At 29.5% G+C, this 15,439-nt stretch overlaps 1 protein-coding gene across 2 annotated transcripts; it reads right to left on the bottom strand.

The window, feature by feature from the left end:
- Positions 1-971: 971 nt before the first annotated feature.
- On the bottom strand, positions 972-13,853 carry LOC106458465 (protein Simiate-like). Of its 2 annotated transcripts, XM_022384677.1 has the most exons (6): positions 13,518-13,853; positions 13,217-13,262; positions 10,417-10,444; positions 9,839-9,953; positions 7,324-7,470; positions 972-1,171 (listed from the first exon to the last, which is right to left on the bottom strand). In XM_022384677.1, the coding sequence occupies exons 2-6, from the start codon at positions 13,218-13,220 to the stop codon at positions 1,043-1,045; spliced, it is 423 nt and encodes a 140-aa protein (XP_022240385.1). In that variant the 5' UTR covers positions 13,221-13,262; positions 13,518-13,853; the 3' UTR covers positions 972-1,042. The 2 variants fall into 2 exon arrangements, with proteins under 2 accessions (XP_022240385.1, XP_013773439.1); XM_013917985.2 differs by lacking the exon at positions 10,417-10,444.
- Between the last annotated feature and the right edge of the window lie 1,586 nt (positions 13,854-15,439).

Raw genomic sequence — 15,439 nt, 5'->3', positions numbered from 1 at the left:
TAGCTTCTGTCAACCACATTTCTAATTAAAAGTAGTGTGTGTGTGTGTGTGTGTGTGTGTGTGTAAAAATTCAAATAAACTCACAACAAGAAAAAGTAAAATACCAGCTAATTTTTAAAAAATGTCGTAAAAAGTTCAGGAATACTAACACTATTTTAGATCAGAAAAGCATTTGAATTCTGTAAATCATGGCTTAATGAACATGACCTCTCCATACTCTTCCCCTTTAATTAAAGGCGAGTATTAAAGCAAAACACAAATAACTAGGATGTCTGTAACCAGTGGGATTTCAAAGGTAACTGAATATTTCAGAACATACACTAAACTAAAATGAAAGGGAATTTCCATATTCAGTGAAGAGAAAATAGTGCAAGTGTGTGTTTGAGGGGAGAGGGCAGGTGATACCTCAGCTTCTTCTCGTGTTTGCATTTTCAAACTCTCAACCCACAGATTGCAAGTCAAGCACCCTAGCCACAAGACCAACTTTTGATCTATAAAATTGTCACCTAAAATACCTATAAAGTGTAGAATTTTTACAGAATGTCTAATATACAGGCACAACTAATGTCTGTTAGTTTTGTGTGGTTAAAAAAAACAAAAAAACCACAAGATTTTTGATAACCAAGCATAATCTGCAATTGCTATTCCTAAAAATTACATCTATAGGATCAGTAAAGAAAAGGTTAGGCACGTAGGTTGAAGAAATTATTCAAATATATATCTCTCTTTCTCTCTCATACACCGGTGTGACAACAGTAAGTCTAAGGATTTAAAATGCTAAAATCTGGTGGACACAGCAGGTAGCCCAATGCAGCTTTGCTCTTTATATATAGAGAGAGAGAGGGGGGGAGAGACAGATAGAGGGAGCTATATATATATATATATTTATACACAGTGTTTATACATACAGACTAAGTTAAGATGATTGTTGCTGCATATTTCATTTGCAAGAAAAATTGATCAATTATAACTTAATTGGAAAAAAATTGGTTTATTTTATAATTTTACAAACATACAATAATGTTAAATTGGCATAAATGGTTTAAGTAGTAGAGGATCTTTTCACCCTTTCCAGTTTCTGGTAACTTTCTAATGATAACAAGTTCTTCTTTTGGTTTTCAGACTTATGTAATGGAGGAAGAATAACTGCAATGTATCCATCTGACCATGGCTGGAAGTAAAGAACACTTATTAGAAAAACATTGCAAACATTCATTCCTTTATTTAAAAGTTTGCTTTCAATAAACTGAAAAAGTTAAAAAATTAGGATCAAAAATTTCATATTCAAACATACTTTTTATACTACCACATGTCTTTGCATTAGTCAAATTTTCAATTACAGAGCAGCTACGAGTATCTATGTATACTTCTGTCAAAAAAACCTATGCCAGCATTATATAGAGAAAATATCTATAATTAAAGCAATCACTAAAGCAAAAATGAGCAAAACTGAAAATGAAATAGGGATACTGTTTTTTCAGGCTGGAAACATGAAAAATGTGGTAGAGCCAACTTTGCATACACTCAACAGAACACGTGAAATATTCACTCATGACAAACTGATTTGAGGAATTGTATTCTGGTGTTTACCCCTTTAATTATTTTTTGGTGTAGCATATAACAATAAAAAGATACACATGCTGCTTGTTTTATATTTGAGCATGTGTATCATTACTATTTATAATACATAGTACCTACTAACTTCAGGGGTAGCCACACTAATTCACAACGATACTGAAATTCAGTACAGGTCCAGAACAAATAAACTCTTTCAGAGAATAGTTTTAACTACCTGTACACCATTTTGATTATTATATACCAACTCTTACAGTGCTTCACAAAATTGTAACATTTTATTGAGACTGCTATGTTGATATAACCGAGACATGGTAAACATTCTAACCATCTGCATACAAATATAAAATAGCATATATATATGTGTGTGAATATTCAGCTATTTATTGCATTAATTCTTCATTTATAAAAAAAACATTTAATATCGAGTAAACCTTTTTCTTCTCTATGACCTAGTAAAATATTTTTCAAATAACCAAGTTTTGTATTTTTTTAATACTGCATATCTAAAATCTTCTAAATGTACACAAATAGTTTTATTATCACTTCTCTTTCTGCATTACTTAAAGTAACAGTATATTTGATTCTTGGGTGTGTGAACCAAAAAATAGTTTTAAGTCATATAATTACTTTTCTTACCTTAGAATAGATAGTTCCAACCTGCCTAATCTACATAATTATACTTTTCCCAAATGGACAAACTGGGAGGTATGTTAAAAACATCTGTAGTTTATGTCATTTTTTATCTCAAATTTTTAGGCCTACTGGTTTCTGATACTTCGCTGACTTTTGGCATTTAAACCAGAGCTTTTAATATGTTATGTAATTAAGTCGTTAACCTATTTACATGAACAGGTTTCCTATTAAATTGCAACTAGCTTTAGCTGGATAGGAAGCAAAAGTATACCTGTCGTTATGTGCTGCTTAAATAGTACTTATTACAGTAAGCTTTAAACTGGCTTACTAATTTCTAAGCATACAACTTTTACTATGGTTTCTTTCAGCCTGTACCAATAATGTAGACATATTAATCATTTTCAGATGTTATTTTTAATACTCAAAGTTATTTTTAAGCTATTCATACTAATTACGGAATTCGAAAAAAAAATCCAAAATCAAAGATTTTTTTATATTACCACGATTTGAATATTTTTTAAAATACTTCAATTTCCACCTCATGGACCATTTTAGTCTCTGCAAAAGAGATTACATAGTTGTCATAGCAAGTTTTATTGCCATGAATTTGTTTTCATTGAATTATATATTATCTTTCACACACTGTAACAAAACCCTTTGCTAGTTTTATCACATAAAATTTAAGGATAATACTTTTTACAAAAAATTACTTTATTTAGTTTTTATTAGGGTAATATTATGAAATTTTGTAAGGAGAAACCCACAGAATGGTACTGATCGTATTTTAAACTTGTTACAGATTTTACACTACATTGCACTACTTTAGGATTAAAAAGTATCTTAATCATAAATTCTTATACCTGACGATATCTATCCCATCACATGAAACGTAGTTCAAAAATGTCTTAAAAAACAAAAAATAGGAAGATTAGTCTCATGTAAGCTTAGAATATCAATTAATGAGACAAACAATTAATCAAATAGTAAATACTACGTGTGGTGCACTATCAAAAGAAGTGAGCAATTTCATTGTGTTTGGCTTGAGATGCCTGACAGAAAAAAAGTTTGTGATAATGATAGTGATAAAAGTATGTGCACATAAATATGTTATGCTTCTTATAAATAGGCCTGCTATCGAATACAAATATTTTATAAAATTGGCTTAACAAACTAGGTCTTATGTAAGGGAAATATACTTCTTGAACTTAAGGTATTGTTTATGTACTCGGCTACAATATTTCCCCCTCATTTGATGTTAGAACTGGGCAATTAACGAAACTCATTTCCATTTGTTCTCGATTTGGATAGTTGCATAAAATTACACAAATGTTATATGCACTAGTCATTCCTAATTTTGAACTAACAGGCTCAAAGAGAGGCAGGTAGTCAATAGCACCCACTATCACCTTTTGGGCTACTCTAATTGAACACTAGGAGGCAGCTAGTCAACAGCACCCACTGACACCTCTTGGGCTACTCTAATAGAACAGTAAGTGGTAGCTAGTCAACAGCACCCACTGCCACCTCTTGGGCTACTATAATTGAACAGTAAGAGGCAGCTAGTCAACAGCATCCATTGCCACCTCTTGGGCTTCTTTCATCAAAACGTGGAGCATTAACCATAGATCCTCAGGTCCACAATCCAGACACACTTAGCCCACCTCAAGTCTGATGAAATATATATATATATATATATCTACAGAGAAAACTTTAAAATCCTCTAAAGCAATATCATTATATTCTTAATTTAACCACAACTTTGTAAAGACATTGAGATCTAGCATGCTAACAACAATAAAAACTTCTAGCAATGGTGTAAAAACAACCCTTTTATTTCTCTGAAGTTCAATGTACAAACAATTATCCAAACTATCTTCCTCAATACATCTTGAACTTTTGCATTCAGTAAGGTGTGTCTTGTTATCATTCAGTGATCTCACCCACATTCAAACCTGTAGATCTCCAAATACAAAAACCTTAGAATCCTTTCCTTTCCCATATTTTTCAAACTTATATGAAAGCTACTTCTGCTCAAGAGGATTTGCATCACTAACCTTTGACCTTTGATAATTTTGTTCTTTGATGATGGTTTAATTCAAGCTAATGCTACACCGTAGACTTCCTTATATGCACCAGTAATATACCAGTTAATTAAGAGTGGATTGTTTTATTTAAAATAAGAATAGTTGTTTTATATTGAAATAAATGTAAGAAAACCACTCTTTTTATTTCTGGTTGACATGGTTAGATTGCTATAATTGCTATATTTCTTGGATCTTTAAAGTGGGTTTCAAGAAGGAATTACAAAAATATGGATATATAGCTAACAATTTATTAAACTTGTTTCATATATAAACTAGAGCCAAAAATAAAATTCAAAAGCTGAATTTATGAAAATGAAAACAAAATGCTGAAGAATAAAACTATAGCACCTAAAGATAACATGACAGATGCTGAGTACCCTGTATACATGAGAATGACAGTCAGTTAAATGACCAAGTACGAAGCCGAAATTAATTCTGTCAGGATTATAACTAGCAATCCAATATATAACACACATAATTTGGATATTAGTGTTTTATCAAAAATATTTCATGTGTCAAGTAATTTATTAATCTTATTAATCATATTAGCCTAATCACATAGTCTAATTGATGGACTATTCTAACTAAGTGTACGGAAACATTTATAACGATTAGAATGTATTGACTCATTTGAGTACCTTTGATGTTAGCAATATTTTTGTTCATAAACCCAAGATCTTATGATATTCAACCAACTTATGAGATTTAAGTTAGTCTTAATTCTATTTATTAAGTTAAATGCAAAACAGTTGTACAAATAAATGATATATGTTAACAATTTTAATCAATAATGTTAATGAAAGTAATACTAATGAAGGAATAAAATACACAACTATGTTATAAAATACAGAAAAAATAGTCATTTGCTTAATGCATCATCATCAGTTCACTGTCTTTGAAAAGTATGATACCAATATATGCACAACTATATAATCCTCCCTAACAACATATAGTGACCTAATGAAAGTCCATTAAATGGCTCAAACAATGTAATTTTAGAGCAGCTTAGCATATCAGATAAATTACTACAACACATCACTGTTTATCTATAGTTGGGTGACAGAACAGATGGCACAACAAACATTCATGTTTAAGATGAAAAAATAAGTGAATAACAAACTATGAAATCAACAGTAAAAACATTATTATAATTAAAATAACAAAGTTAAAATCTGACTGTTAAAGGATTGGTATAATTAATATATCCCTCAAAAACTAAAGCTGTCATTCTGGAATGTACGTATGATTGAAAAAAAAACATTTGTTTATCTGTATATCAGTTTTACTGATGTAGAGTCAACAATTTCAAAGTATAAACAATTAAAGTTAACCTGGAAGATGGATGCAATGTCTTAAATGGAAGATTCCTGCTGCACAATAGGCATTTTACATTATTCATTCATCTCTAACAGTGATTTATGATATAAAATATGCAAAGTTATTCATCATATTACATAAACAACAATTTCAAAACTGATCAATGTGATTTAAAAAAAGTAAAATTCATGTATATGGTATGTGAATTGTTCTTATTGCTACTTGTTCAACAGAGACTCTAGGATTACTGATGATGGAATTTCTCGAGCCTAACCTAAATTAATGACAGGTGGCAGATCCAAGGATAAATTGGGCCTCATGTTTCTTTCTTGCCAAAGTTCTGATTTTTGGTGATGAGAGGAAAAATTACATTATCTTACAGTAAGGTACTGCTGCAACGAAATTATACTGTATCTAAAAAAATGAGCATTAACAATTAACTTTTTCACAGTTATTTGTATTAATAAATTAACATAGAACTGGAATAAAAAAAATATAAATGTGAATCAAAATTATCTTGAGAAAAATTATAAAAGTGTTTTGGGATGGTAGTAAGTGAATACTAGGCTGTAATTATAGGTAGATTTTTGACCTTCGAAAGTCAGAGTACATTACCAAATGAAGGTTTGAACCTTTGATAGTACTAATTTGCATACTTTACTGATAAAATCACCATAACTACTAATTTATATTTGACTGGAAAACCTTCGTTTTACAGGTAATCCACATAAATTAAATAAACCATTCACATGTAGTTTAAAAATGTTATACAGAACAGTAATCTTGCTTTACTTTTTAACTAAAATTCAAAAATGTACATGTCCACGTATTTGATGCTACATGTGATACTTGAATAACTACCAACAGTAAGATTGCATTGAAAGAACTGCAGTTGAATTAAGAAAAACAAATCTTCCAGGCAGGTTAACAGTCGTAGTATTTTTAACATAAAATTATTGATTAATTAAATATACCTAATGAACATAATACTAAATAAACAGTAAAACAGTACAAAGTAAACAAGTAATACCAACAGTTTGATTTAAAAAAACATGCAAACCTTCCACGATAACAAAAAGTTGTTATCAGTCACAAATTTTGTTTTAAGTGAATAAGAAAACCTGTCTTCAATAAAAGTGTCAGCTAATTAAACAGCTAAACAGAACAGAGTAGCAGTAACACTATGGTTAGAAAAAAGATATGGATCTTTTTGTCTTGTACACTAGTCATTCAGTATATTTTATTAAAGTAATGTCACCACTAAATGTAACCCCCTGTGCTTTACTATAATGGTCTGCTCCGATGTATGAAAGGAGCAGCTATGTACAACTTTTTGAAATTGTATGTGTTTTAATAGAACATTTGTGTAAGTAATGGGCATTATACAAATCAAAAGAATTAATTTTTCATGTGAGTGATATTTAATGTGGGATTACTATTAAAACATTGTAAAATGAGTTCTGTTAAGAAAAAAAGAAAGACAGACACTGCTTGGATGCAGACTGCCGAACCTTCAATCACAGCCCTAAGAAACACAGAATTAAACAGAATATTAGAGATTTAAAGTAAGGAAATTTTATTACAGTTAAACAGATTTATTTTACTTCTTTCATAGAACTACTGAACTGTTGAAAAATAAAGTAATTGCTCTGAAAACTTCTATGTAGTGGATATGCTTCATAAAAGTGCATACCTTATAAAAAGTAAATACCTTTTTCACCAAAAGTGAAGGATTGTCCATCAGTGATTTGTTAATTTCAATTAGAGTTCCATGAACACGGCTGTAAATTGTAAATCCTGTCCCATCTTTGCACTTAATTACACAGAGCGGAGATTCTGGCTTCATAACTTGTCCTCCCTTACATTTAAAAACAGAAAAAGATTTTCAATGTACATCATACATTTAACAAACCTCACAATAAGCTCTTGATTCTATAATTGTTGTGAAAATAACTTATAACAGAACTTTTACATTGTATATTTTATACATTTAAAGATCCTTTATTAATGAATACAAAATTTCAACAAAATACAAGCAACTGATGTTGGATATTTATTTTTATCCATAAGCATAAAGTATAAAATATTCAGCCCTTTCAAAATGTTTCTTACAAATTATGGAGATTATAGAAGTAGACACATTTTCTAGGAATAATCTGATATTCCATACATAAAACATTTCAAAAATTAATTACATTAAGAGGCACAAGCATGTAAAATTCAGCTGAAACAGTTGAACTGATTATCTGATTTTGGGGTGAGAAGGATATAAAGGAATAAAGTTACTTGTAAACATATTTCTTAAATTATCGTCTATTGATTACAGATAATCATTTTCACTTTTTGGAAACAATTATTAAGCTAAATTATCAATATTAAAAAACCATATTCTCCCCAATAATTATACTCTCCTATGTTTCATACCAAATGCCCAGCATTGACATATTCATGAGATCAAGCTTCCTAGGAGAACAGCAATGTCAATGTTGTTCCACCTCTTTTGTAGAGCTTTCCATAAACCTGCTAATATTTTAGATCTATGGCTTCAAAGTACTTTCTTATGCAGGCCAAAGGCACAAAAATTCCCTGGAACTGAAACTGATACCTTGGCAGCTACAGAGTATGTATAAGAATCAGACTACTATGATTTCATTTTCCTGGGCCTTCTTTCTTATGAAGCAGTCACTGATTTTGAGGTGTGGCTGGAACGTTTGGTTTTTCAGCCTTCACCAACTTCAAATTCTTGTTGATAATAACAAAAAAAATATGACTAGCTTTACTGCAAAGGTTTTTTTAGATCTCTTTGCAGATGAAGTCACTGGCCCCAATCAGCATGAAGTGTAGTTTTTGAACCCATTGCAGTCTGAAATGCTCTTCTTTGTAAGTATTTTTTGCCTTTATGAAGAACATTTTAAACCTCTTTGAAATATTGCATCTTTTGACTCTGCACTGCTTATTAATCTAGCTGTGTATTTATTTTTAAAATGAACATCCACATACTCCCAATAGCCAGCATTAAGTTTTGGAAGCATTTTAGAAGCTTTAGAAGCCTAATCAAAAGTGTTTGTTTTTATATGTGTGACAGATACACAGCTATCACTTGACTGTTTTATATGTAGAACCAAACTGATGCTTGCTGGGAAAATAGTAATTAATTTACCAGTGTTTGTATAATGCATAAATTACCTTCTGTGTTGGCTTTTCAATTACATAAAGTAAGTTTAGGCAATACTAAATCACAGGCTGTTTTAAAAACTAGAAAATCTCAAATATGGCTCCTAAGATAAAATACAGATGAAATATTGTTGAAAATGATAATAAAGTTCAATGTTGTTCACAAAAACAGCTTGAAAACAGCATTTTGTAACTTCACTTTCTACCAACATACTGAAATAGAGAATTCCTTGATAAATTTTGATAAATTAAAACTACTAGGAAAACATTTATTTTTATTGGTTTGTCTAGTGAATTTCTTGCGTGTCAAGTTATGGTGAAATAAACTGGAACCTTAAGAAGTCTCTAGAAATTGCTGTAAAAAATACTAAATTATATCTATAGTTACTTTAAACTTCAGCTATAAAAACTGATATCCTGTATCTATCCAAAATTAAAATATTATTTATTCTTCCATTTAGGTACTTTTTAAACTACAGCATCAATTATTTTGAACTATCAAACATTTATGCTGTAAGATATTTTTTAATGCATTACAAATCTGTCTTACTCTATTTAAAAGAACATAGAGTTAGTGTTATTTCTATTGCATATCTATTACAAATATTCTGAAACTTTATTTCTCTCTTCCAAAATCCAGAATATCAATACTTTGTTGGTGTTGTGTCAAAACCATTTATATTCAAATGCCCACTTTTAGAGATACATGGTTTTGAAACTACAAAATTTAGGTCATGTGAAATACAAGTTATTAACAATGTAACAAATGTACCATTTATAATTGGAAGATGCATAATGATTTGACAGAATGTGGAGTGACATATTCTGGGAACAATTCCTTGTAAAACACAAATCACAAAAAGGTGGACTTACTGGTTTGGATATGAAAGCAATAATTTTTTCTTTTATATTTAATCAACAATTACAAAATAAATAAAAACATTATTTTAAAACTAATGTTTTTTTTGTTTCAGCAGTTTTATGATATTAGATATTTTAAAAGCTAAAAAAAATCAAGCAAGAAAAAACCTGGTTTTTAACTCAATACTTACTTTTTTCCAGCGACCAGAAACTTGGTTGTTCAAACGACTTTGGAAATCTACAGAGTCTATTTCCTTTTCCTTAGTGAATAATGGGTGAGAAGGAGCTATTGTAGTGACACATATCCTGAACAAGCAAAATCCCACAAATGTAAATATCGCTGGTTATCAGAAAAAAATTCAAAACCACCTGTGTGCTTTTAACCTTATACATGTGGGTTCAGTCAAAAGTGACAATTTGACTAACTCTGTAACTACCATGTAACTGTGAACCTATACATACTATAATTCCAAATGTACTAACTGTATTTTCACAAAATATAGAAAGATTTTTACTGTGAATTTATGAAAACTTTTACTCTGTCAGTTTGAGTGAAAATGATTTTCATATTAAGAATAAAAATACTTCTTTTTATATTAGTTTCATATTTTATTTTCATAACCTCTAGAATCTCCTAAATGAATATCAAAAACTCTTCATCAGTAAAACTTTATACTTTGCTTTTTATCTTTTCTACACTAACAATAACTGTAGTGAAATCGTCTGTGTATGGTGAAATGGAAATTTGAAAAACATAAATCAATAATACCTTTTCTTTTTTCTGGAATGACTGCAGACTGTAACAGACAATTGCAATTATTTATCATAACACTTTCAGCTTCTACCTTTTTCACATCTGCTTTTATTTAATATTATTGTTTGATTACTGTATCTTGGACTGTTTCTCTGCATGAAAAGAAATAAGTCAAAGAGGAAGAACTTAAAGCAAACAATCAGGCTAGTCACATGACACACATACCATCTGACTGATCTTGTGAAATTTTTTGTTTTGTTATCTAACCTAAGAAGTTAACATTTTTGTTAAAAAATATATATCAATAAATAATGTTGTAGAAAACAAGAAATTTATCTCTTACTACAGCTTGATGTAATTTGAACTTCGATGCTGTGCTTCAGTAACCCTACTGTTCCTCACTATAGTCATTGTCCAAAAACTAATTCCTATATCTTTGAAATATGCACTTTAAAGTGAAAAAATTGTATCAGGCTAGAATAAAATGTTCCAAAACTACTATAATTTAGCTAGCTTTCTAAATATGCTAAAAATAGATTAAAAAATTATTAATATTTGGATCAACAACTTTACTCAACACCTATCAAGCTTTTCTTACAAACTACCATCCTTGACAAATGAAATTAAGAATTCCTGTACATTACAATATGCTATTTCTATTGGTTATAAACCTGTATCAGAAATGTGAACAATTGACTTGAAATGCATGGAAAGATGGGAGGGGCTTCTCTAGTTTGTTTTACGAATTTATTGACATATCAGCAAATCAAGAAGGCAAGAGGCTAAATTCTAAATACTTCATTGTCATTATGTGTAATTTGTGTTTCTGTTTGGTTAGGTACTACACAAGCTGCATTGCTGTATATCTAAATCATAGTAAATGGGAGAGATCAGAGGGCAGATGCATCATGTGACAGAAGAGTGAAGTTGGAGTGAAGATTTTTTTTTAATAATTCATTCCGAAACTAAGAAATTAAAACTTAAATAATATTAAAATTTGAATTTTAAACTACATTTTGATTTACTGACATAAAATGATAATAAAATTGTTTGTAAAAAGATTGTGACGCATGCAATACCAGGTCATTCAAACTGATCAAGCCCATATGCATAAGAGTAAAGGAAAGCTAATATTTTAGTGTTCATTTCATTAACTTTCTTTAAACGAAAACTACATCACTGGTGTCCATCCCATAGTCTGCATCCATCTTTAAAACCCAGCTTCTACATTTACTAGAAGATCTTTACTAACAGAATTAACACTCATAAATACATCACATATGAACACAAACTGAGTAAAATTAGTATTATGTAAATGGTGATTCTTTATTCCAAATTTTGAAGAGTTACTAAAATGATGGAAAAATTGCTTTCTACATAGATCATCAATCATTATTACTAAAACTAGTCTATTGAAATATATCCCATCTATTATTTTTTTTTTAAATGTTATTCACAGATAGTATCTTAATTACTGATTTAACATTATTTACAATAATAAGCCTCTACTAAATGTTGGTGTATAAACAAAAATGATATGAGAATGTGAAGACACAGTCTAGTAGCAATGATTCATTACACCAATATAGCAATTAATGATGGTAGAGTTCAGGTGAAACAACCTGTTGCAACTATTCAAAATATAAAATATTTGTATTTATATTTTAACAATATTCTTAAACAACTATAAAAGTTCAAAACATCTAAAAAGATGTAAATCAATACGTTCAGTGTACAGTCAGGTTGGAAAAATCATGCAAAAACTGAAAGAAAAGGTGTGTGTGGAGCTAAGCAATTAACTCAATTACACATATTAATGTCTTGTAAAATAATCAATATTACAACTAAATCAATTAATGCCATGAAAACATTCAAGCAATCAAAATTAGCATTTATGGTTAATACTGTTTTTTATTATTCCAACTATCCAAGTAATCAAAATATTGCCATTATGATTTATTATTATTATTTTTGATTAATTGAAGATTGTTCAGCTTAAACAATTAGTGTCATAACTCACAAATATAATCAACTAATTATATTGAATGTTTCCAATTATTCCAACTATCCAAGCCTCACTTGGGAATAATCAATTAGTTGAATGTAATAGATTAATGAACCCAATGGTTAATCAATTAGCAAATTCCAATAATCACCTAGTTCTACTGTAGGCATGTCCACTGTGTCAGGAATTGCCTGTAACTGCAATGGTTGCTGTATATTGTTGAATTCTGGAATTTGTGTGGTTCACAAAGTTTAAAAAAACCCTAAAAGCTTTGTAGATGTAATTTTGTTTGGTTGAGGTAAAAGATGTGTTCTTCACTTTTGTCCACATCTACCCTATACTTCTATTAAATTTAATTTTCTTTTTTAAATATTTATTGGTTGGCTGTTTCTAATTTGATCAACTTTTTTGTTATATATTGCATGTACAGCATATTTATTGTTATCAATTAGAACTGTAAAACAGACAAAAAATAAAACCAGCTTAAAGTGAGATTAAAACTGCAATTACATTTTGGGATGAATAATTCTATATATAAAACCATGAAGTGAAAATATAAACATTTTGTTGTTGTTGTTGCTTAACTGCTCAGTGTTATAGGTCAATCAATTTTAAAATAGAAATTCAGGAAGAATGATAAACACAATGGCCATAAAAGACTTACTCATTAATGAGCATGTTTTAAGATAGTTTTCCCTTGCTGGACCCAATATGAATAATGGCATGACTAAGTTACAATTTGCATGCCCTTTATTTATTTATAAATTTATCGCTATAATATTATTAATAGATAACGGAACAGACACTTGCCCATTTGAATGAAAGAGAATGCACTGGTCTCCACTTATAGATTGATCTGGAAAAAAAAAGTAGTTCCAAATGCAGCTTTTTCAAACTGTCATTATTATAAATATAAGGAATATCTACCAAATTACCCAAATGTTACATGTAATGATGTATAGATGAGGTTATCTTTCTCAATACAAACCATGCAAGTATAAACTTAAACATACTATTACTATACAGTATAGCAAATCTCAGTATAGGCTACGCATGACTGGCACTACTATTTAATTTTTCACTAATGATAGTAATATTAATTGGTACTCACCGACTACAAAATAAGGAGTATAATACCGTTCCCAAACACATGGGAAAAAATCTACAATACGCATTTTATCCATACGTGAAACAATGAGAAAAAAAAACCAATAACAAAAACACAATATTAAAACAAAGCCATCAATACAGAATAAAAAAACAACAACTTAAGAATATGTTTTGACTGCTATTTACTTAAAAATTAAAACCAAACTTCTTAAGTAAATCAATTATATAACGTTCACAAGCAATCATGCTGTTTGAAAAGGATTTGAAAATACTCTATATTTTGTTCGAATGAACAGAAACGTGTAATATCGTCGCAACTGTATTTGGTGTGTGAGGGCTAAAATCGCAAGGAAAATAAGAAAATAAAAATAATAATAACAATTATATATATTTATATTTGTATCATTTATCGCTTAATTTTCAATTTACTTTCAAAAATTAAAATGTAGTGAAAAGTATCATATTTTTCTTTCTCATAAATTTAAAAAAATGTACACACTTGTTGAAAGTAATAATTTTCCCATTTTTTGTAATCTTCGAGAAAAACAGAAAATTAAAACATTGGTGCAACCTTAAGTTCTTTTATTTTACTTAGAATGTTTCAACAGGGACAGACCATTTGCGACAGGGGAGTCACGGGTAAAGAAACTGAAAGTTCAAATTTAGAAAAAATATAATTATATGACTATACATGTTTTATAGAAAGTTTTCTCTCCACCGACAAAACCACATGGAGATCAAAAATGGGCCAATAATATTGGATATTAAAATCAAAAGGAGTAATTTTGCTATTGCTCTTTTTAAACATTGGATAATGTGATAATCGTAACGACGTAAGACCACCTATTTTGGACAAAGTTTGGAACAATACTATTGTAAGTGCGACCTCTGTAGATTGATAAGTAGCCGTCGCAGACCATCCTGGTCACTCACACTTCCAAATAATATGATGCCATGGCAGAGGGAGATCGACAATCGAGACATGCAAAGTATTTTCTGATAATTATCGACTTTTATGAAGATAAATAAAATAGGGTAAATTATTGTTCTTTAGCTAACAACCACAATATCAGTGATAGATCATCAGATTTGTCTTTTTATAGAATCCCTGCAGACCCAGCTAGTTACAATAAAATGATAACAGCTGTATGTCGAAAGAATTGTAAGGTTATTTTCATCCCTATGCAAACGTTTGCATCTCAATTTCTCAATACTAATTTTTTGGTACAACTGAAAACTAAGCAGTCGTTTGTCAACATGGTATTCATTTTATTATATACAATGTACTTCTCCACGATATAAATTCATATAATCAAACGTAATAAAGAGAAAAATATGTGTGTGTGTGTGTGTGTATATATATAATGTTTTTTCCTTAAGCGTAGACTTGAGAATTCCATACTGGTATGTATTTATCAGGAATACAGAATTTTTTTTGTTTCCTAAAGAAACATTTATTATGTATGTACTTTAAATCCATCAGTTTTAATATTATATTATATAAGACGGTAATGCTCGAATTACATATAATTACAAAACATTTATAGTAATACAGTTCTAGAATATCACATTGAAAGAGTGCAATATAAAAAAGTAAAACATGAAACATCGTGTTGCATATAATGATTTAAGCTATATTTTTAATATTTTAATTTAGATGTTTGCTTACTAGAGGGCGCATAACTATACCTAGAAATTTCACAAAAGTTAAAAACTCTATAGTATCTAGAAATTTCACAAAGTATGTAGAAACAAGGGTATAATATAACAAGCAGAATCAGTGAATCAATCAATCGATTAATGAATTATTCAATGAGTTAATGGGTGATCCAGATCAGTGTTAATAGTGAGAGTTATCGCATCTATTAAGTTAATAGGAGCTATTTAGGATTTTGTTATCAATCGATTAGTGAGAAGTTTATG

Source organism: Limulus polyphemus, unplaced genomic scaffold, assembly GCF_000517525.1.
Source record: "Limulus polyphemus unplaced genomic scaffold, Limulus_polyphemus-2.1.2 Scaffold467, whole genome shotgun sequence".
Lineage (NCBI taxonomy): Eukaryota > Metazoa > Arthropoda > Merostomata > Xiphosura > Limulidae > Limulus > Limulus polyphemus.
The sequence above is the reverse complement of the archived record's forward strand: the minus strand, read 5'-3'. Positions and strand labels throughout refer to the sequence as shown.